Genomic DNA, 24,365 nt, shown 5'->3' with positions numbered 1-24,365 from the left:
TCAACCATCTGTTCTACCTCATACTCAGACGGGCAGCTGGAGATTTGGGAGCTGTGAGGAAGCAAGTGCGATTGGGGTGACACCTTTGAGGACTGGAGTATTTGTGATGTTGAAGTTGATGTGGAGGAGAGCCCACTTAAAGGAGCACTTGATATCCGTTGAAGCACCTGCTGTTTTTGTGCCTCATCTGGAATTTGTAGCGATTGGCGTGGCCGTAAGAAAGGGATCTTATCACATTGTCCGCTAAAAGAAGTAGACATTTTAGTTTGGCTGGAAGATGGTCTTTCTTCTGCAGATGTTACTGTTGCTTTAACACCTACCCCATGGACACAACCTTTTTTCCCCTTCCCAACACGCCTATTCCCCTTTCCATCAGCAGCAGGCCTTTTTCCACTCATTTTGGTGGTTAACTAATTCACAACTCTGGAGTTGTTTGCACAAAAAAACAATGGATGGGAACCGAGCAGAGCTGAGTGGCCAAACTGTGGTATTAGGCCAAAACTATTGGCTGGGTTAGATGCAGAAAAAAATTATATTCGATTTGCAACCTGATGGAGGTCAGTATAGATGGACTAATAGAGAAAGTCCCACACACTGCTAGAAGGCCAAATATTTTTTCAGAGCTAGATGCAGAAAAAAAATATATTCAGTTTGCAACCTGATGGAGGTCAGTATAGATGGACTAATAGAGAAAGTCCCACACACTGCTAGAAGGCCAAATATTTTTTCAGAGCTAGATGCAGAAAAAAATTATATTCAGTTTGCAACCTGATGGAGGTCAGTATAGATGGACTAATAGAACAAGTCCCACACACAGCTAGAAGCCCAAATATTTTTTCAGAGGTAGATGCAGATAAAAATTATTTTTAATTTGCAACCTGATGGAGGTCAGTATAGATGGACTAATAGAGAAAGTCCCACACACTGCTAGAAGGCCAAATATTTTTTCAGAGCTAGATGCAGAAAAAAATTATATTCAGTTTGCAACCTGATGGAGGTCAGTATAGATGGACTAATAGAACAAGTCCCACACACTGCTAGAAGCCCAAATATTTTTTCAGAGCTAGATGCAGAAAAAAATTATATTCAATTTACAACCTGATGGAGGTCAGTATAGATGGACTAATAGAATGATGCTATGCCCAAAAGATTTTACTTCACTAGGTGCAGTAAGAAAATTGGTATTCTATACACAGGTGGTATATCTTGCAACACAGATAGGCTACTCCACTGACTAACACACTCTGCAATAGGCCAAAAAGGATTAGCTTTGCTAGATTCAGCCAAATGCTGTGAAAAAAACTTGCACAGCACTGGCACAGACCTGCCTGGCAAAAACTGATAGGAACTGATGTAACCTAGTCCTGAAAAGGACTGCAATTACAATTAGTCTTTACTCCCACAATCTATCTATTTAAGAGCACAGACCTGCCTGATAAAAGTCGTAGGAAATGCTGTAACCTAGTCCTTAAAAGGACTGCAATCACAACTATTCCCTACTCCCAAGCTATCTGTAGATTTGTGCGAAAATTGGCTTGAAATTAACAAGGTATAGCGCACACAGCAACAGCGGTGCCGTCTAACACGCAGCTGCAGCAGTGAGAAAATGGTGGCGACGGGGAAAATGGCTTGGTCTTATAGGGCAAGGACATGTGACATACACTGCCAATGACACATGCCCTTGCTTGTGTGAAAAACAGCAGTTCGCTCCGTGTGTGCGCTGCTGATAGGCTGACAGACTGCACCTCCCCACTGCAAATGCGGGAAAGAGAAAAAAAAATGGAGATCTTCATTATTCCTGCAGAGATCCATCCCCTGCCCCTCCCCCCACCCCGCTGTACACTCAAACTGCGTATTAACATTAATTTTCATCATTACTGAGAAAAAATCCAGTTATGATTTTGGTGCACGAACAGTTATCGAACATAACCTCGAACAGCCGAATTTTTCTCAAATCGTTCGTGTTCGCCGAACGGCTCGAACACCGCCCAAAACAGCTCGAATTTGAGATTGGCGAACAGTTCGAGTAGAACAACGCTCATCTCTAGTCACCACTTTCAATGGTTATAACGCGCCCAGGGGATGGGGACGACTCGGTGCCCGGGCCTTGTTGCCTGACTCTGGGGGATGTCGCGGTGGTCGGCTCCCGGGCCCGTACCCTGGGGTCACTCTTAAAAAGGGGGGAAGGTTATTGGGATAGGGAAATGTTTGTGACGCCACCCGTGGTGTCTGGTGAGGATCACCAGCGCTGCGACAGTCCTCTGAGGCCGGTGTTTTGGCAGCTTAGTTGGTGCGGCTCCCCACAGGTGGAGCGGGGCCTCAGGGATGCAGGACAGAGGGCACCCAGCCAGGTCAGAGGAAGAATAGGCACACACACGACAGTTCACTTCAGTACCTTTACTGGTGGTGTTTTCAGGCACGATCCAGGGCACTTTAGGGTGAAGGGTGCATATCAGGACTCTCCCCAGTGAGCAGGTGTGGGGCCTCCTGTTCCTTGCCTTTCTTTGATAAGTTTCTGACCTGCCTGGAGCTAGGCCTAACTTGGTCTCTGTCTTGCACCTGCTGACCTGGTGGTAGGGCCTTCTATTGGAGTTCACACTCCCTGGTCTCTGGGGCCTCCGTGACTCCTGACCCTGGTACGTAATCATCTTTTGGTGTTCCTGGGACATATAGTTCGCCATTGGTTCCGGTTGTTTCTGCTGGATGTAAGGAATCCCTGCAGACGCGGATCCGGTGTCCGGTATATGTTCTTGGGGTGAGCTGGTTAAGCTCCTCTGCCCCCTATGTAGCTTGCTTACTACACTCGCCTTTGGCCACGCTCGGGGCCCTCACTAGGCTTCACACGGGCAGTAGGCCTCACCACTCTTCACCGCTCTTGTGGCGTCGGCACGCCCTAGGCTCACTAACTCAAGCTCTCTGAGTCTGGACTGAACTGACTGAGCTCCACTGCAGGCTAGCTTCTGCAGGAGCTCCTCTCAACAGACTGAACTTCTCACAGACTGAAGACTCCAGACTCTAGACTGAACTGCCTAACTCCACCCTCCAGTATATATATCCCTATCTGGGCTCCCTCTGGTGGTCTGAGGTGGTAGGGTGGAGGTGTGTGAATGCTATGAGGGCCTCTTATGGAGAAGTCTATCCATGCACCCTTCTGGGATCTGTGGTACCAATGCGCAGCAGGGCGCCACATTTACAAATTTTAAAGTGGTGGTCCAGGCTTATGATATTAATGATGTAAACAGTGAATGGAGTTGGAAAAGCACAGATAACTGCAGCTCTGCTCCCCTTAACTTCAGGAGGAGAAGAGCTGCAGCCGCTACACAGTGAACAGAGCTGTACTTCTCCGGCTCAGTTTACATCTGGCCACCACTGGAGCTGAAAACATCAGTTTGGCATGAGTGGTGTAAGGCCCCCAACAATGTGACAACATTTTAGGAATAGGTCATCAATATCAAAATCCTGGAAAATCCCTTAAATATTTCCAATCGGTAACTTTCATGAAATATTGTGCTCACCAATGCTCCACTGCTGAGAAGAATCATAAAGATAATGAAGGTCTCAAACCAGTTGTGTTCCACAATGGTGTAACAGGTTTTCCTAAATGCCCACCATATCTTGCCATTGTTTTCCTCAATGTTCACATGGCAAATTGGAAATCTTTTTACACATCCTAAAATATATGAAAATAGCAGGTAATGAGAATGTAAATTATCTGGACAATATTTCTATCAAAGATTCTCCAACTACAGGTTCTAACAATAGTACATAAATTACATGCAAGGGGTTAACAGGGAAAAGAGAACAGGGAATACTTCAATTTCAGGATACGTAACCAAAACTCTGCAAAAAGACTCCGTGTGCACATACCCTAAGGATACAGGCACATGGAGTCTTTTTGCTGAGTTTTCGGAGAACAGAGATTGAGTTTCTGAGAATTAGGAGAGTTTCCAAAAACGACTAAAAAAAGTGTGTGTGCACATACCCTACGGCTAAGTCTATTTTTTCCTGTGGTAGTGCTATAGGAAAATAAAAACTTGCTACCAAAGTTATCCACATATTACTGGGGCACCAATCAATGGGACAACAACAATCATCTCAATGATATGGACCAAGTCTAATGAAAAGAAAAGAAATTGTCTAAAGTACAAAACCTCTTTAATGTTTCCTTCCAGCGATGAGTGAATCAATTCATAGGACTCACGTCCAGCTACCATGCCTGTACTCTGTGGCCTTTGGATGAGAGGCTTCTCTTTTGATTAGTTGGATTGGTGAGATGTCATCTTTGTGGCATTATGCACATACAGTCATATGAAAAAGTTTGGGCACCCCTATTAATCTTAAGCTTAATGTTTTATAAAAATTGGTGTTTTTGCAACAGCTATTTCAGTTTGATATATGTAATAACTGTTGGATACAGTAATGTTTCTGCCTTGAAATGAGGTTTATTGTACTAACAGAAAATGTGCAATCTGCATTCAAACAAAATTTGACAGGTGCATAAGTATGGGCACCTCACCAGAAAAGTGACATTAATATTTAGTAGATCCTCCTTTTGCAAAAATAACAGCCTCTAGTCGCTTCCTGTAGCTTTTAATGAGTTCCTGGATCCTGGATGAAGGTATTTTGACCATTCCTCTTTACAAAACAATTCCAGTTCAGTTAAGTTTGATGGTCGCCGAGCATGGACAGCCTCTTCAAATGATCCCACAGATGTTCAATGATATTCAGGTCTGGGGACTGGGATGGCCATTCCAGAACATTGTAATTGTTCCTCTGCATGAATGCCTGAGTAGATTTGGAGCGGTGTTTTGGATCATTGTCTTGCTGAAAGATCCATCCACTGCGTAACTTCAACTTTATCACTGATTCTTGAACACTATTGCCAAGAATCTGCTGATACTGAGTGGAATCCATGCGTCCCTCAACTTTAACAAGATTCCCAGTGCCGGCATTGACCACACAGCCCCAAAGCATGATGGAACCTCCACCAAATTTTACTGTGGGTAGCAAGTGTTTTTCTTGGAATGCTGTGTTTTTTTGCCACCATGCATAACGCCTTTTTGTATGACCAAACAACTCAATCTTGGTTTCATCAGTCCACAGGACCTTCTTCCAAAAAGAAATAGGCTTCTTCAAATGTGCTTTTGCATACCTCAGCCGACTCTATTTGTGCGTACTTGCAGAAACGGCTTCTTTCGCATCACTCTCCCATACAGCTTTTCCTTGTGCAAAGTGCGTTGTATAGTTGACCGATGCACAGTGACACCATCTGCAACAAGTTGATGCTGCAGCTCTCTGGAGGTGGTCTGAGGATTGTCCTTGACTGATCTCACCATTCTTCTTCTCTGCCTTTCTGATGTTTTTCTTGTCCTGACACTTCTGGCCTTAACAAGAACTGTCCCTATGTTCTTCCATTTCCTTACTATGTTCCTCACAGTGGAAACTGACAGGTTAAATCTCTGAGACAGCTTTTTGTATCCTTCCCCTGAACAACTATGTTGAATAATCTTTGTTTTCAGATCATTTGACAGTTGTTTTGAGGAGCCCATGATGCCACTCTTCAGAGGAGATTCAAACAGGAGAACAACTTGCAAGTGGCCACTTTAAGTAGCTTTTCTCATGATTGCATACACCTGGCTATAAAGTTCAAAGCTCAATGAGGTTACAAAACCAAAAAAAGTACTTTAGTAAGTCAGTAAAAAGTAGGCAGGAGTATTTAAAACAAGAAAATGATAAGGGTGCCCATACTTATGCACCGGTCAAATTTTGTTTGAATGCAGATTGCACATTTTCTGTTAGCACAATAAACCTCATTTCAAGGCAGAAACATTACTGTGTCCAACAGTTATTACATATATCAAACTGAAATAGCTGTTGCAAAAACACCAATTTTTATAAAACATTAAGCTTAAGATTAATAGGGGTGCCCAAACTTTTTCATATGACTGTATGACATCATGCCAGGCCAGATAATCAAAAGAGGAGCAGAAGATGACGGAAGGTAGAAGGCGGTTCGCAGGGCTCCCGTCCAGTGGCTGCGGAATACTGATCTGGCCGCTGGACAATTATCTTTTTTGTTTGCTCCCTTTGACATAGGTTGACATATCTGTTCTGCAATTAAAATTGAGCAACCTTATCTGAATCTGCATTTACAGGAAATGTTAAGGAATGGATTAGAAAATCATGACTACTATCTTTCAATAACAACGCTACCCCTTATCATGGGCGGCATCCAGTACTGCATCTCAGCACGACTAAAACGAATGGAGTTGAACTACAATAACACACATGGTCGGGGGTGGTGCTGTTTGTAACAGAAAGTAGCTATGTTTATCTAATCCAGAACAACACCCTCAAAGGGAACCTGTTAGGTAATTCATCCTACCCGAACCATGGGCAGAATGAATCAGACACTGGCTGCGGTTTTACAACATACTTTGAAATGATGGCTGGGGACAATGCATCTTGGAAGACTAATTTGAGGCAGATCCCTGGTGCCTTCTCTCCGCTTCACTCCATATGACTGACAGGTCCTACATGTGTGTATACAGAGAGAGACATGTCAGTGTATGGGAGCGGAGCTAGGAGAAGTCACCGGGAACCTACACTAGACTAGTCATCCAAGATGCATTATTTCAGGTTGGCTTTTCAAAGTATGTTTTTCCTGAAAAGCTGAAGAATAAAAGATACAAGGCTGCAATGATGCAGCCAATATCTGCTTCATGCTACTCGTGATTTGAGAAGCATAAATTAGCTGACAGGTTCCCTTTAAAGGGGTAAATCTGCTAGGTTAATAGGGTTCTGAAACCATTCGGCCACCCCACTAAAAGCCCGGCTGCAGGAAGGAAAGGAACTTTATTTCTCCCAACAACTTCGGGCTTTCAGTCATAGAGACTCACGGACTAACAGCCGGGTTAGCGTTGATGCACTGTAGAGCTAGCTGTCAGTCAGTGCCGGGGCGTGGTCACAGTCACCGCACACTATGGATTTAGCAATGACTGAAGCCACGCTTTTATGACTGAAAGTCCAAGGCTGCCGGGAGTAATAAAGTTCATTTCCTCCTGGCAGCGGGGCTTTCAGTGTGGCGGCAGCACAGTTTCAGAATGCTATTAACCTGCAGATTAACCCTAACCCTACATCTGCAGGTTAATAACGTTTTTTTCACATGACAGGATGACAGGTTCCCTGTATGCTTGACATAAAAATTATGAAGGTAATTCACTGCCATGCACTTTTATTCCCCTGAATCGAGCGTGCATGTTATTTTTAGAGTGTCCAGCTTCAGTCTTGATTAACCGGTTCAATCTTACCGACAGCAATCAATTCTTTTATTTTCAGATTTGTTAGGTTCCCAAAGCTTTAAAGTTATCCCAAATACCTTCTTCCTACTGAATATTGTACCACACTGAAAACAAAAGGTATTTCCCTACCGTTCTAGAGGCCAATAATTAGTTTTTTTTTTGCTTCAAACAACATGTGTGCTTTTATGATTTCCCGAGAAACTTAGAAGTTCATCTCATTATATAATCTTGCTGTGTAGGCCAACTGCCAAGGAAAGAACTGCACACACAGCCTTTACTGAGCAATGTGCTCCCACTCACCTTCTGTGAAGCAGGCATCTGGCTCCAGAGCCTCCTCTGGTTCTAAATCCACCAGCTCGCCCTCTCCTTCCACCGCTGCCCCAGGGGGTCTGATATCCACGGTACTCCCTTCGGATGAACTCGTTAGGTTTAGCTTCTACAGATAAATTCCCAGAGCAAAAAAAGAAAGAAAGAAATTAAAACAACGCTAATCAATAATGAGTAAATTCTATACAGCCTATGTCATAATTAGAGTTTCTTGATTATGTTTTTAACCATTTATTAGTTATACCTGTCAAAACACAGCAATTTAAATCTTTTATTACTTACACCTTACGCTTCTGTTATAGTCCATAGTTTTTTTTATTGCTTTTGTATCATTCGTTTCTATTTATCATGTTTTTTTCTATTATTTATTATACTGTGTTTCTATACAAGACTTTTACAAAATGAAGTTACAAACCTAATATCATTTCCATCAAGACAATAAAATAAGGATTTCGGACCCAAAAAGAAGAAATGTATGAATTGTCTTATGTAATCCAAAAGAAAAAAAAAATACATAAAAATTATCAGTTACCATAAAATAAAATACTATTAAATTTCAAGCAAATTGCATCCATCTCTTTCAATGCACCCATGGTCACTGTGCATTTCCAAACTACTTGTCAACCCGATATTCATACTTATTCTTATGGGCTGCAAAAGCAGGTTACAAGTTTAGGCTCTGGGAATTGTATGTATTATATGTTGTGCACTTTGGGTTGATGAAAAACGTAATTATTCATTTTTAATTTGGCAGTGGAATATCTTATTCTGAAACAAGTATGAGTACCGCTTTTATCACAGTAGTTTATCTGGTAGCATACACAGTCCGCATTCTCTGATCCGGTGTAATGTTATTACTGTGTCATGTATAACATCATAAATGGCGGCGCTGATTGGTAGCCAATGTACATAGAGAATGATGGAAGCATACAGGTTTGAAAACCGTAAATCCTAAGCCATATAACATTTGTGCACCCTGATGACACAGTAAACCACTATTACTGTAATTTCAGTCTTCTATGGAAAGTAGAAGGCAAACAGACACAGTTTAATACTGGAATACAAGGTTGCAAGTGACTAACCATCGGGACCTACAATCATGGCCACACGTTTTGAGAGTGAGAAAAAATTTTGATATTCACAAACTTTGTTGCTGTAGTATTTTTAGACCCGTTGGGCAGATTTTTCCATGGTTGCTAAAGTACAATGATTAACAGCACTTCAGAAGTTTTTAAACTTTTATTGACATATACATCAAAGTTATGGAGATACTCAATATTTACAGTGTTGATCTTTATTTTTCAAGACTTTTGCAATTTTCACTGACAGCTTGATATCAGCTTATGGGCCAAATCCTAATTGATCAACCCATTCTTACCTAATCATTGCTTGGAGGTTATCACAAGTTCTATGTTTTTGTTTATCTACCAGCTTTATGTGGATTACGATGAAAAGATTCAGCAATCCGTGATTAAGACTTTCTGGTCGAAAAGTGTTGATTTTGCTATCTGAGCTGTCCTGTCTATATTTATGTTCCTGAAATAAATTCTAACATTTTAGTTCACTCACGTAGTGCTGGATATCTTTTCACCGTTAACGTCTGACAAGCATATGTGCCTGTGCTTGTCCTGTAGGAGGACTGTACTGGAAGACTGATGAGCTGGAATACCCATTCTTCTTTAAGAATTGACCACAGATTCTCAATGGGGGTGAAATCTGGGAAGTTTCCTGGCCATGGACCCAATATTTTAATGTATTGTTCACCGAGCCACTTGGGTATCACTTTTGCCTTGTGACATGGTGCTCCTTTATGCCGGAAAAAGCATTCTTCATCATCCAATTGTTCCTGGAAAGTTGTGAAGAAGTTGCTCTTGGAGAATGCTTAGATGCCATTATTTATTCATGGCCATGTTCTTAGGCAAAATTGTGAGTGAGCCCAGTCCATGGATGAAAAGCAACCCGTCGCATGATTAGTCTCATGATGTTTTACTGTTGGCATGACACAGGACTCATAGTAGCCCTCACCTTTTCTTCCCTTGAAAATTATTCTTCCAGATGTCCCAAATAATTAGAAAAGGGCTTTATCCGAGAAAAATAACTTCACCCCAGTCCTCTACAATCAAATTCTTGTACTTCCTTCAAAGTTTTTAGGTGAGTGCTACCATGAGTCCTCTGTCATGCCAACGACAAAGCATCCTGAGGCATTTCATCCAAATGTGTCTAAGATCACTGACATGAATAAAGAATAGGATCTAGACATCCTCCAATAGCAACTTCTCCAAACAATCCAGGAGCAATTTGGTGATAAACAATGCTTTTTTAAGCATGATGGAGACCATGTCACAAGGTAAGAGTAATAACTAAGTGGCTTAATGAACAGCACAATGAAATTTTGGGTCCATGGCCAGAAAATTCCCCAGATCTTAATCCCATTGAGAACCTGTGGTCAATCCTCAAAAAAAAGGATAGACAAACAAAATATGTAAATTGTGATGAACTCCAAGCACTGGTTAGACAAGAATGGGCGGTCATCAGTCAGGATTTGGCCCAGAAGTTAATATCCATCTGCCAGAGCAAAGTGCACAAGTTTTGAAAAATAAGGGTCAACGCTAAATATTGAGTCTTTTCATAAACTTACTATATCTATTAATAAAGTCTAAAACATATGAAATGTTTATAATTGTACTTCTGTAACTATAGAAACATCAGACTAAAAGTTTGGCCACGACTTTACATATGTAACCCAGGTGCCAGAAAAAAAAGTCATACTTTACTGCAGTAAATATTTCTCCCAATAGATGGTGCACTAGAATATTGGCTTGAGTCTATCTGAATGTTAGCGTTTTGCACTAATTGTTGCTCGAAGTTAAGTGTCCTTGCAACAGCGCACCATGTGGTCAGGTAGGGTATTGCAATGAAACTTTTTACTGTTTTACATGCAAAATAATAAAATGAAGAGAACAGTTACTATGATTTATGGCTATTAAAAAATTACAAATTGCCAACTGATGTCTTAGTATGCGGCGGATTGTACAGAAAGTGTGCATTATAAAAATTTGATGCTAACAACCTCTAGATAGCTTTAGTATTTGTAATGCTTCCATCATTTCCACAGAACAACAAACTCTGCCAGAATGCTGTAGCCAAAGCAAAAGTTAAAACGGAGTCAAAAGGTCAAAAGAAAAGAAATAATAGTTACAAAACAATAAATTGCAGTGTTTTAGTAGTAGTCCTCAACAGGAGTCAACAGGTTAATTGCCTTTGCTTATTGCAATATTATTACATTTATACTATTTATTTACTTATTACATTTATACTACAGTGAAATATAATAATTCAACACCTTTATGTTTATGGCTTAGAAATATAAAACAGATGACTAAATTAAAGTGTATTTCTTATATTAGAACAAATAGACTTATTTTTTTTTTGTCAGAAACATTCTTGGGAAAGAGCTGTGTCTAGCATTATACATCATCCTCATTCAAGTGAACAGGACTTGCCTAAATTTACAAATACAGTCTATAACCAAAAATGGTAGCCATTTTGAAAAAAATCCAACGGATGATGCAATTAATAAAGCCAAACTGGTATTTAACAACTTTACCCACACTTTTGAAGATGACAGCGAATATCTTGTAAGGTCCAAAGGCTGGAGCTTTCTGATCTTCTCAATGCACTGGAAATGGCCAAAGATGCTCATTGAGCCAATACTGGTTGAGACCATTTCTGGCTATTTCCAATATGTCGGAGACAAGACTAAGAAGCACAGACTAAAGGGTATGGGTAAGCTCTTAAATGGGAACTGTGGTGGATAGGGGGTGCTGACTATTATTTCTTGTATTTTTACGCTCTCATGAAACTATAAGCTTCGATTATGACCAGTGGCTTAAGCTGAAACTCATAGGTCCCAATGTGAAATCTCCAACAGGGCTCACAACTATCTCTGGTCTTTAATAGTACTGGTCTTTTCATATGGGCCAAAGTACCTTTGGGCCCCCTTAGGCCCCAAAGTCCGACCTTTTGGGCCCCCTTAGACACCAAAGTCCAGGTGCTGCTGACTTCAACCCCTGCACCCACTATAGTTATACCCCTGATTATGACAATAGAATTTACTATATTTCTAATAATAGTCTTTTTTTCAAGTACATTGGAGTTTATGCCCAATTAAATTAGCCAGTCTACTTTTGTAGCCTGAACTTTAACTTGCAATAATTGTAACACTGAGTATGGAGAGTGGCATCAGACTGGGAGGTGTGTATTGCTTTTTTTTTTTTTTTTAATTTGTCACCTTCCTGGGCCAATTAAGAAGGGGTTATCCAGTAGTGGACAATGGCAATACCAGAGAGGCTGTTGCTGAAATTATTTATAACTCTTGTAATTAATACAACAGACAGTAATACAATCAAAGTTACCAGAGATTATCGAATTGATTCACAGGACATTCGTTGAGCAGCCAGATCAGTAGTACATGGCCAATGGATAGGAGCCTTCTACCCACCAGTATCCCCGGCGCCTCCTGTGATTAGTAGGCTAAGTACAACATCATGTGTTTGTGACACCGCAATGATGACGTCATACCAGGAATACAAATTAGAGAGGAGCTAGGGATGTCGGTAATTAGAAAGCAGATCACAGGGCTCCAGTGGCCATGGACTACTGATCTGGCCTCTGGACCAGGTTCTTGCAAATGTATTCACTTATCTATAATTGTAATCTATCAATTTAAACAGTGACATCACAGAAGAAATGATGCATGTATTGCCTTGATGATGTCATTATTTTCTAGTAAACTGATTGGCTAGCATAATACTTCAGTCCTGCTATAGAATTGAGAGATGTATAGAAAGGCTAAATACAGTATACTAGTCTTTCTAATTTGATTTTAACCAGGTAGAATAATATTTTGTAAATTAACAAAAATCCAAAACATCTCTTTGATTGAAGATTTGATTATTTAATGTGGTTTAAAAAAAAGGGGTCTCATTTAGAGTATTGTATCCATGTTTAACGATATATTCCAGAATTAACTCTTGGACCAACCATAAAAACGTACAGAACCATGTTGTAAGTTTAGTAGGGATCCAGATTTGATGTTTAGAATGTGAACATAAAAACATGAATATAATAGACTGAATGAGACTTTACCACAGCCCAAACTACTTGGGACAATACTTCTGAGTGCCTATTTTCAGACTGCCTCTTTGGTAGTCCTTATGGATTAGCATATGTAAATAACTTATCAACCAACCCTCCTGGGATGAAATTTTTGCAAGCCACGAATAATAAAGGTGTGGTCCATTGTAAACATGTTATTAACTAAATGCAGGATAGGTGATGACTTGTTGATCAGTGGATGTCCAACCGCTTGGACCAGCACCAAAGGAAATGTTTTACGACTGTTAGAATGGTGCGGCAGTGCGCATGCTTGTCCGCTGCTCCAGTCATTTCCTGTGGGGCTGCCAATTGCTACGGTTGGCTTTTACCGGCAGTCCAATAGAGAATGAATAGAGTGGCGGTTAGGCATCCGCTCTATCTTGTAACAAGGATAAGACTTCACTATCAGGGATAAGAATTCTCTGATCTACTGATCGATACAGATCCCAGTGGTCAGTCCCCCATGATCAACAACTTGTCATCTATACTATGGATAGGTAAAAGCTTATTTTAATTGGATAACTCCTTTAAGTTTATGAACATGTTTACAGCTGTATACCTTATTTAGATATTTTTAAGGAATTCCTTTTGATAAAAAATAAAACAATTCTATTTTTTTTTCCCTTAAATAAAAACAATTATCATTATGCAGGTAAGTGAACATATTACAAAATCATTATTTTAATACATTAACATTCAAAATGGTGCATGCTCCATTTTTACTTTACATTTGTGATTGTTAAGCGATATAGGTTTGGGCATGCATTAAAAATGCTGAAGAAGTTAAAATAAAATAGAAAACAAAATCAAACATTTGAAGTCTTAGTACAACATCTTTATCGGCCAGTCTCGGTAGACCATGCTGTGAAGTGAGTCCCATGACTCAGCCTAAGCCTAATAGCTGTGCATGTTTCATATTGGATTGCAATGGACAGGCAAGGGACACAGCTGATTTGCATGCAAGCCAATCAAAAAATTAATTGTAATCAGATATGATTTCGTTTTAACCTTAGGAAACCTGGTGACTCGTTGCGCTGCCTTGTTTAAAAGCACCAGAGTTGCATTCTCGGTAGCTTCTGCTTGATTTTACCCCTGTGAGAAGTAAAAAAAAAAAGGCAAGCACAAAAAAAGAAAAAAAAAAGATAAAATTAACAATACCCCTAACCTTTATAAACCATTATTTTAATTTTGTTATATTGACTAATTTAATAAAACTGTTTTTTTTAATACATATAGACCTTAGGTTTGTGATCTCTCATTCAAAAATGGATAAAAACTAAAGAGTCCGCAACTTTCATATGTTAGAACTTTGAGCAATAACCAACATAATCAGTCCTGTCCCCAATGGGGCTCTCAATCTAATGTCCATATTTTAGACACACAGGGGGCAATTTCATAGGAGACCAATGACATACCATGTTTTTTGGGGTATACGAAAAAAAATCCAACTATTTGGTAGGTGAACCTATTTACCTATTATAAATAGGTGAACCTATTTACCGTACTTAATGTAGATGTTGTCCTTGATCAGTGTGAATTAAAGAACCACAAGTGCTGGGAACATAACAAGAAGCAGAGCTTTTAATGAAACAGAAAAAATATCTTCTAGGAATTTCAGTACACAAACTTTTTCCATATTTAGATACTGAGAATCTTAAAATAAAAAATTAAAATTATAAACATAAAAAATTAATAATTATAAAATTAAGAACCACAAACATCAACACAGAAACCTTATGAAACACAAGTACAAAATAAACAATGCACAAATAAACCATAGTTTTGTATTTTATTATGTAATTATTCTTAACAAATCTTAAAAAAATATATAATTTTTTTAAATATACAGTATATTTAAGTTTGCAGATTTTTGTAATGTTAAAATAAACCATAGTTTTGTATTTTATTATTATCTAATTATTTTTAACAACCCTTAAAGAAATATATATCATTTGTTTTTTAAATATAATGTATATTTAAGTTTGCAGATTTTCTTAATGTTAAAAGTGAACAGAAATGTATTAGTCTGCAGACATTTCAATAATCATTTGGCTGGAATTGTTAAAATTGTTAGGAATTGTCCAACATGCTCTATGATTCAAAAACTGGTAAACAGTTATAGAATTTTTAGTATTGTAGTTTACATTTTGGTTTTAAATGATAAAAACATTATTATTGATTATGTTTTGTTTTCTCTCATTAAACATTTGTGTAATGAAAATAAATATTTCCTACATTATACTGTATTAAAAGGTGTGGAGATTTATGATAGTAAGTGAATATGCGAGTAAGTGCATAATATGGTACATATGTTACTATTTTGCTAAAAGGCCCCATGCGTACAGGAGTCTAACAAATCCATTTTGTGGCTGTCCTGTTAAAAGACCCTCATAAAAAAGTCATATGCTCTGTCACATTGCAGTATTACAGATGTATTCTGACCTGGAAAAATTATGTCTGGATGACAATATGGGGCAATATAGTGGCACCATATATCGTGCCCATGGGTTGATAACATAAATCCTTAGGAACTCCATGTGCCATTGTACAGGCTTCGATAAGTAACTCAAGTACACCGCGAGACCTCATATCCAAAATGTTAAAAATTATGTATGTTGTATAGAAATCCAGAGTTTTGTAAGACACCATCAATCTGCATAGTTTAAATTATTTCCACCAAGACAAAGGCAAAAATCAAGCATTTGTTTTCTCAGATGACACCCACTAAAAGCCAAAACCTCAGTTCAACTTCAACCAGTGGGAATTGGGCCAGTTTTGACAGTTCTGTGTAAATCGACCAATGACTATGGTGGGAAGGTTTAAACTAGTGATGAACAACTAATATCTCAAGGGCCACATATAGTATGACCCTGAGGATTTTAAAATTGTTTTCCCTGGCTACTTTTACTTTGTTGGAACCATATAGTTGCCCTTTGAGAAGTTGCTAGGCTCTCGATGTTGTGGCAAGTTTTGAAAGGGAAAGTGTAGTCATAGCTTTATGAAAGCAGCTTTGCTTTAAAGAGAACCTGACAGCTGATCCACAGGCAGCATATATCAGAGAAAAAATTTAAGCCAGCTCACCGTAGGAGACATCTTGAAGGTGTTTGAGTTCAAAAAACGCTGTGTCAAGGCGTGAAGTAATCACAGAGTATAAGAATCCAGCTCAAGGAACTGTGACTTTGCTTTATTCCCAAAGAGTGCTCAGAGGGGGACAGGCAAGATCAGCTTTACAGTTTACATGTCGCGTGTCATGTGAACTGTACTGCTGACTTTGTCTGTCCTCCTCTGAGCACTTTTTTGTGCATAAAGCATAGTCACAGTTCCTTGAGCTGGATTCTTCTACTCTAGCATATATCAAACACTAACTTTTTGGTTTCTTAATTTAAAAACTGCCAGGGGTCAAGCCGCATGGGTGACTAGTCCGAAAGTAAAGTCCCCATCAGCTTATCCCTGCCTGCTTCCAGTGATGCACAGGTCGCTCCCTATACAGACACGGAGAGAGAGGCCTGCCATTCAAGAGGACCGGGTGGGAAGAAGCCGCTGAAGACCGGCCATTCGACCAATCAGAGGTGTGGCTTGGTATCTGGCCAATTATGCTTTTCTCTGAAACGCCGCAGTATTTCAGAGTCAAACATATATGGCTGAAATACTGCAGCCAGCGTCTGATATAGATCGGGCAGTACGTGTCAGCTGTCAGGTTCGGCTTGAAAATGAAGAATAGTAGAAAATTTTCATGTCACCTAAAATCTCTTTTTCAAACAATATTAAATCGAAAATCATCACATCTAAGACAACACCAGAGAGATTAATTGGCTGAATATCAAATAAGCTTAAGAGATTAAAAGAAAATCAATTTTTCATTAATGATTCATCAGTTTCTATTAACCACTAGATTGTTCATTTACATTTACATTAGAGTAGAAATACATTTACAGTAGAAATGCCTTTTTTATTTGGGAATCTTTTTTTTTAATAAAAAGAAATCCCTTTATGGTTATGTATTTGCAAATACAATTGTCAATGTCACTAGTTAATATTTTAAGCCAGCTTTTGATAACAGCAGTATTGCTGTAATACATTGATTCTCATGTAAATGGCGCCTGTATTTCAATGCCTACGGGAAAGCGAAGAGTAATTTGAATTCTCCCTGGCCCTGATTTTTGTAATAGTTCCTGTTTCTAAAGGAAAGATTACCAATAATAATATTATGTACAGAAATTTCTGATAACGCAATCCTCTAATATGTTTAAAGTGGCTCCACTTTAAAGCTCCTTCTACAGATGATATAGAATCCTAGACTATAGGACTCTCATTATGTCATCAGGATATGAATATTTTGCCCATTATTGAAATATAATTTTTTAGTTCTTTAAGTAAAAAAAAGAAGGAAATAAACAAAATAAGGAAAATATTCTTTTGAGATTTTTTTTTTAACCCCTTCGCAACCCTGGGATTTTCCGTTTTTGCATTTTCGTTTTTTGCTCCCCTTGTTCCCAGAGCCACAGCGTTTTTATTTTTTGGTCAATATGGCCGTGTGAGGGCTTATTTTTTGCGGGACGAGTTGTACTTTCCAACGCCATTACTAGTTTTACCATATCATGTACGGGAAAACGGGAAAAAAATTCCAAGTGCGGTGAAATTGCAAAACAAGTGCAATACCACAGATGTTTTTTTTTACATTTTTTTAACACGTTCACTGAATGCTAAAACTGAGCTGCCATTATTATTCTCCAGGTCATTCCGAGTTCGTAGATACCAAACATGTATAAGTTCTTTTTCATTTAAGTGGTGAAAAAAAATTCCAACGTTTGCAAAAAAAAAAAAGGCACCATTTTCCAAGACCCGTAGCGTCTCCGTTTTTCGGGATCTGGGGCCGGGTGAGGGCTCATTTTTTGCGCACCGAGCTGAAGTTTTTATTGATACCATTTTGGGGTAGATCCGATGTTTTGATCGCCCGTTATTGCATTTTATTGCAATGTTGCGGAGACCAAAATACATAATTCTGACGTTTAGATTTTTTTTCTCGTTACACCGTTTACTGATCGGATTAATTCTTTTTTTATATTGATAGATCGGGTGATTCTGAATGCGGTGATACCAAATATGTGTATGTGTTTTTTTTTATTTTTTTTATTTTGAATGGGACGAAAGGGGGGTGATTTAAACTTTTATTTATTTATTTTTTTTATATATTTTTAAAAACATTTTTTTTCACTTTTTGCTTGCTTCTATAGTCTCCATAGAAGACTAGAAGCAGCACTTGTCTGATCGCCTCAGCAGTGCTATGAGCGCCGGCCACTAGGTGGCGCTCATAGTGATCAGCTCATGACAACCACTGGAGTCTGCTGCAGACCCGGTGTTGTCATGCGCACGCATCGGTGACCCGCGATCACGTGACGGGGTCACTGATGGGTGGGGTAAGTGACGTGCTTCCGGCGCGGCGATGTTAAATGCCGCTGTCAGAGATTGACAGCAGCATTTAACATGTTAACAGCCGCGGGTGGATCGCGATTCCACCCACGGCTGCTGCGGGCACATGTAAGCTGTAAGAATCAGCTGACATGTGCCCGGTTCAGTGCGGTCTCAGCGCCGGAGCCCTCACTGAACCGGGGGTTACAGCCTGTTGCGTACAAATACGGCACAGGCTGTAAAGGGGTTAAAGATGCCATTTAGATTGAGTCGGAATTGTTTGGATATATTATTTTCTCATTTTCCATATCTTTATATTTAAATGTTGTTATTATTTATTACATTTTTAATTAAATTGAAATTTAAAAAACAAAATGAAAAAGAAAAGAAACCCTCAAATTTTGGACCTTCAACTAAATTTGCTTCAGAAGTTATAGTGCCTACTTTTCCTTTGTATAGGTAGAGCAGTCTCTAAATCCAAATGGACTCATAAACCACATTTCAAGAGAACTATAAGGTCTATAAAATATTTTATTTCTTGATATAGCATGTTCATGTCAGGTAATCAGGATCAGATTTCCCTGCCAGAAAAAAAAGTCTAGTACAATGGATCCAGAAAACAAAAATTTCTAGTGCAACAGCCCCATGTGTGGTGTGATAATTCCCATCCGGCAGGACATTGACCTTCGATCCCACCTGAAGAAAAGTAGCATGAAAAATTCCTTTATGCAAAACTGGTGTCTTTATTTCTAAGATATCTAACGTTCACTGTACTATTAATCTTCAAGATAGATGCAAATAATTGCTATTGAAAATAAAGGTATCCATTGTGCCATCAGTTTCCTTCTATCTGACGCTAAGGACTAGGGAGTTTTCCTTGAAAGCCAAACATTAATTTGTATCTTTTACAATTCACGGATGGCGAATAGAATAATTCTCCACAATCTAATTCTCCACAAACACAATTCACCACAATCTAACAGAATGAAATTTAGCAAATTTCCATATAGAACTTAAGAGAGCCCAAAAAAATATAAAAACAAAAACACAATTTAAAGATAATATTAGTGTAATCAGTTAGTGAAAAACAAAATCATTAATAAACCTTTGTTCTTTAATAGTAGTGGATATATATCTTATATGGTAACGTAAAATTTAATTTGGAGCAATAATAAAAAAAATAATTTCTTAAAAAAAAAAAAAAGATTATAAAAAAATATTTTGCCATTCAATAAAACAAAGACAAAACCTTTTCTTACCTCTTTACTTTCTTCAAGATCGGATTCACTGCTGAAATCTTCTGTGTTAAGATTTTCAAAGTCAGATTCCCCGACAGCAATGGGGACAGTAACGGTGAGGCTTGGATTATGTATGAATGACATGTAATCGCTCTCGTCAATAATGTACTTCTCCACACTGCTGCCTACTCCACTGGTAGTTCCATTGCCACCTTTGTGATAATCTAGGTCTTTATTTATATCAATTGCGTTATGGTTATACAGACAGCTTTCTTTCCGGTTGTGAAGCTCCTCCAATGGTTTGATTTCATCTAGAACTTTCTTTTTCTTAACAAAGGGTTTTTGGAGGCATTCGCGAACTGTTTTTTTAACAAAATCTATTCCCTTTTGTATCCTTCCCACAGCAATCTGGAGATTGTTCATCTCATTGTCATCGTCGGTAGCTGTGAGATTGTCGGAACTAAATGAACTCAGCAACAAGGCCAGGAACAAATTCAAAACCTAAGCAGTATATAAAAAGATGTGTGGTTAAGATTTCATATAAAGCTTGTACCAAACCCTCAAGAGTATATAATGCCTACAACATATTTGTTATTCATTTCAAGGCTTCTTATTGAATAGAAAATATGCATTAGGCTATGTGCACACGATGCAGAAATGAAGCAGAAAATTTCTGCATCATTTCTGCATCTCCCTGGCAGAAAAAACGCATGCAGATTGTGCATGCGTTTTTCCTGCGGAATACATGCGGATTCACATGCATTTCCACATGCGTTTCCGCATGTGGATTGACAAGCGCTTTCCAGGCGATTTTAGCATCACTTGGAAAGTGCTTGACAACTAGGTCACACTATATAAATCCATGCAACCAGCATGGAGTTATATAGTGTGACCCGAGAGAGTGGTAAAAATAAAAAATAAATGTATACTTTACCCTCCGATAGCCCGCGCTGTCTTGTTTCGCTCGGTCCCGGCTGCCGGCAACTTTGAATTGAAAGACCTGCCGACGTCAGCGTCACGTGACCCGTCACATGACTCTGACGTCAGCGCAGGTCTTTCAACTCACTGCAAAGTGCCGGGAACCAAGCAGGAGCGCTGCGCGGGCCGACAGGAGGTAAGTATATATTTATTTTTTATTTTATTCTTTTTTACAGATTTTTTAATGGTACCTGGGTGTGGATGAGACTCTCCTCTCCTCTACACCCGGGTACCATCCGCACATTAGAACGCGTGGATTACGCATCTACATATACAGTGATGCGTAATCCATGCGTTCTAATGCAAGTCAATGGCGGCGAAAACGCCGCGTTTCCGCAAAATTAATGGACATGCTGTGGATTTTTGAGCGCAGCATAAACGCTGCGGAAAAATCCGCATCATGGGCACAGCACATGCAGATTATCATTGGGGACCATTGCTGCCCTTCTACCATGCGTTTTAATGCGTTTTTAATGCGTTTCCGCAGCTGCACAAACGCTGTGGAAACGCATTAAAAACGCATCGTGTGCACACAGCCTTGCAGTTCCTAAAAATTAAACAGTTACAGTTCTATATAAAACAAAATCAACAAGTTTATAGGTGACTACAAATTTATAGGTGACTACAAACTTGCCCGTCAGACAGCTATAGGACATAAACATAGATTTAAGCTGGCCATACCCTTTAGCTAGGTGAAGGCCAAATACCTGCTCAAATGACGGCTATTTATTTGAACCTTCTCAAACATGTGCACTACTGGCTTGGATGAGCACACATCTTGGGCTACAGGATTGGACATATTGAAATGCAACAGCATGTTCCTTCTTTCCCCTCACATCAGGGGAAAGTCGAAAATTTCCCAAACACATAAGATAATCAACCGATCCCATTGAAATTGACACTTCTAGAAAATGCAAGCTTTAGAGGGACACATTTGCATACATAACGCTCAAACTAAAATGCCCATTTTTCTATCAGACTGGACCATTTATAAGTCTCATATATCCATTAAAACTTTTTCTAAAAAAAATTAGAAAAAACAGATGCTTCCTCTTAGGTAATTGACATCCTGTTTTACCTAACAGGCTACTCATGGGGTTATCAAAAAGGTCTGCACTGATCTTGAGAAACTGAGCTGATCTTATGAGGAAATAGATGGGAAAAGAAGACACGAATAGACGGATAGGCATTAAACCATAAATAAATGGCCGATTTACCAAAAGCTAAGTAGCAAATAGTATAAAATAATGAAAAAAAAATTGCTAAATCTTATAAACAATACTTACCACAAGATTCCCAATCACCATCACTAACATGAACACCAAGAGACACATAGATTGTCCTGCCACCTCCATACAGTCCCACATGGTCTCGATCCATTCTCCACATAGTACTCTGAACACAATCAGGAAGGAGTGGAAGAAGTCATTCATGTGCCAGCGAGGAAGCTCACAGTCTTCAGCAATTTTACAGACACATTCTTTGTAGCTTTTGCCAAATAGCTGCATACCGACCACGGCAAAGATGAACACTATGATGGCCAACACCAAGGTCAAATTTCCCAAAGCCCCCACCGAGTTACCGATGATCTTGATTAGCATGTTGAGTGTTGGCCATGATTTTGCCAATTTGAAGACACGAAGCTATAAAGATGAAAATAGTGCAAGTTTTTTAGCCAGAGAAACAAAGATACAAGTAAATAATGAAATCATTAATCTATATAAATAAAAATGTAAATGTTCGTTTGTTCAAAATCTTAAATCTCCGAAAGTTCTTCACCGATTGCTTTTGAAATTTGGACACAACGTTGCATTCGAATACACGCATGTTTTTATATACTGTACAGTACATACTATGTTTTTATATACCAGCTGTTGGACGAAAAAGCAACAGCGAGAGGGGGGTGTTACAAGTTCACTCCCAGGCTAACTCCCCCCCCCTCCGCCCAACATTCTTCCCCTCTGAGTGACATCTCATTCATAAACCCTTCTCCCTCTCTTTCATTCACTCCAGCCGCTGTCTGTGCTCTGCTCCTTTCGTGTCCCCCGTGGTGGTTAGGGGGAAGGGGAATGACGAGACCATCTGTTCGAGGCCGAAAGATGCTGCTGCTCATCACCACCACCACCTGAGAGGCAGCTGCTTCTGCTTTCTGGCACCGCTGCTGCTGCGGCGCTTCTCCTCAGGCAGGTGAGTCTTATTTTTGACTGCGCAACAACAAACGGGGGAGGAAGGGAAGGAGAGAGGGAGGCTGCACAGAGAGGCGCAGGCCACGGACTCCGCTCTGGGCGCTGAGCTGGGCCTGAGCCTCGCAGCAGTGGGCAGATAGCAAGCGAGTGCAAATATCACTGCTCCACCGGCGGGAGCGGCGCTGTTATCCGGCCGGTAGCGGCCTGGGACATGTCAAGCAGATCACCCCCTCCTCGTCTGCCGCCTGCCTTCATCTCTGAGCCCCCTCCTGTCACATTCCCTCTGTACTAGGGAATTGCATAACTAGCAATCCTTCGCATGACTGGCTCCATTGTGACACCTGACTGTGTCAAAATTTCAAAGCAATCGGTGAAGAATCTTCGGAGATTTAAGATTTTAAACAAACAAACATTTACATTTTTATTTAGATAGATTATATATATAATATATATAATCTATCGAAATAAAAATGAATGTTGCATTTGAATACACGCATGTTTTTATATGCCTACTATGTTTTTATATACCAGCTGTTGGACGTAAAAGCAAAACATGCACAACACACGCTATACTGAGCCACAGCAACTCGTGGCCAGGTACAGCTAGTATGTAATAAAAAAAGTATAAGATTTGCAGAAGTAACACAATATGAGGATAAATAAAAACTATCCAAATAACATATTCATGGCCAATACAGCTAAAGTATAAAGTATTTTTTCTTACCAATCTGAATGACCTCAGCACTGATAATCCTTCGACATTAGCAAGGCCCAACTCCATCAAACTGAGGCTCACTATGATGCCATCAAAAATATTCCAACCTTCTTGAAAATAATAGTATGGATCGAGGGCAATCAACTTAAAAATCATTTCCGCTGTAAAGATGCCAGTAAAAACCTACAGTAAATGGAAATAGCTCTCATTAGTCTGATTTACTGGTCATTACTTGTAGATGGGCAGAGAATTTAGAACATTACGCACTATGTTCAGTGCACTAAAGATAGCGCACATACAAACTTTATTTTTTTTAATTATTTTAAGCAATTTTCAGACTGATTCATTTAATAACTTTTGTAGTGCCAAGAAACCAAAGAAATAAAAAAAAAAGTTTGTTGCATAAGTTCTGTTGAAGTAATCTTTTATTGGTTTTGTTCTATTCAGCCCTGCACAAAGGCATAATTTTAAAGGAAATGTATTTAATATTATTTTTTTGAATACAGGTTCCTCAATTTTTGAAGGTCGTTATTGAAAGGTTACAGAGATTTTGAAAACAAATGGAATTCACAGCATAAAGTATAAAAACCATTTATGAAACTTTACATGATGCAGTAACAAAGCTTTATTCGGATCATTCAAAGGAATGCTCTGTGTAACACATTCTACCTTTTACAATGCTAAGAGGAACAGGTGTATTTATAGTATTTTTTAACTAGCAAAGGTTGTATGCCACCCATCGGGCATTACATACCAGCATTTCACAGGGAGCATCTGGGAGGAGACTTCATTTGTGTCTGGGAAAATATCTCAGACTCCAGCAAGAGTCAGCAAATTTTCCTTGCCTCCCTAAACCTGCTTGACACCTCCAAGAAACCAGCTATTCTGGGACGTTTCCTCGTTCAGGGAGGAGGGGAATAGGTTTGGCATGTGGCTTAAGAAAATGGGTATGGCTATGGCCAAAACCTGCCACAGGATCAATGCCAACAATGACTATGCCATTTCCTAAAGCTACACCCATTCTGTGCTGTAGTCATGATGACCCACTAGCATT

At 39.3% G+C, this 24,365-nt stretch overlaps 1 protein-coding gene across 3 annotated transcripts in view; it reads right to left on the bottom strand.

Moving 5' to 3' along the window:
• LOC141161749 (sodium channel protein type 2 subunit alpha-like) overlaps nt 1-24,365 on the bottom strand; it is a 313,242-nt gene that overhangs the window by 59,422 nt on the left and 229,455 nt on the right. For all 3 annotated transcript variants that reach the window (XM_073647018.1, XM_073647017.1, XM_073647019.1), the window contains 5 exons: nt 23,321-23,494; nt 21,697-22,053; nt 19,454-19,933; nt 7,602-7,737; nt 3,516-3,670 (listed from right to left, as the gene is read on the bottom strand). In XM_073647018.1, coding sequence (XP_073503119.1) covers nt 3,516-3,670; nt 7,602-7,737; nt 19,454-19,933; nt 21,697-22,053; nt 23,321-23,494 — 1,302 coding nt within the window. The remainder of the gene's footprint in view (nt 1-3,515; nt 3,671-7,601; nt 7,738-19,453; nt 19,934-21,696; nt 22,054-23,320; nt 23,495-24,365) is intronic.

Source organism: Phyllobates terribilis, unplaced genomic scaffold (assembly GCF_046119375.1).
Source record: "Phyllobates terribilis strain yellow unplaced genomic scaffold, ASM4611937v1 Scaffold_9__5_contigs__length_417890890, whole genome shotgun sequence".
Classification (NCBI taxonomy): Eukaryota; Metazoa; Chordata; class Amphibia; order Anura; family Dendrobatidae; genus Phyllobates; species Phyllobates terribilis.
Note: the sequence above shows the minus strand (reverse complement) of the source record. Positions and strands in the feature narration are given on the sequence as shown.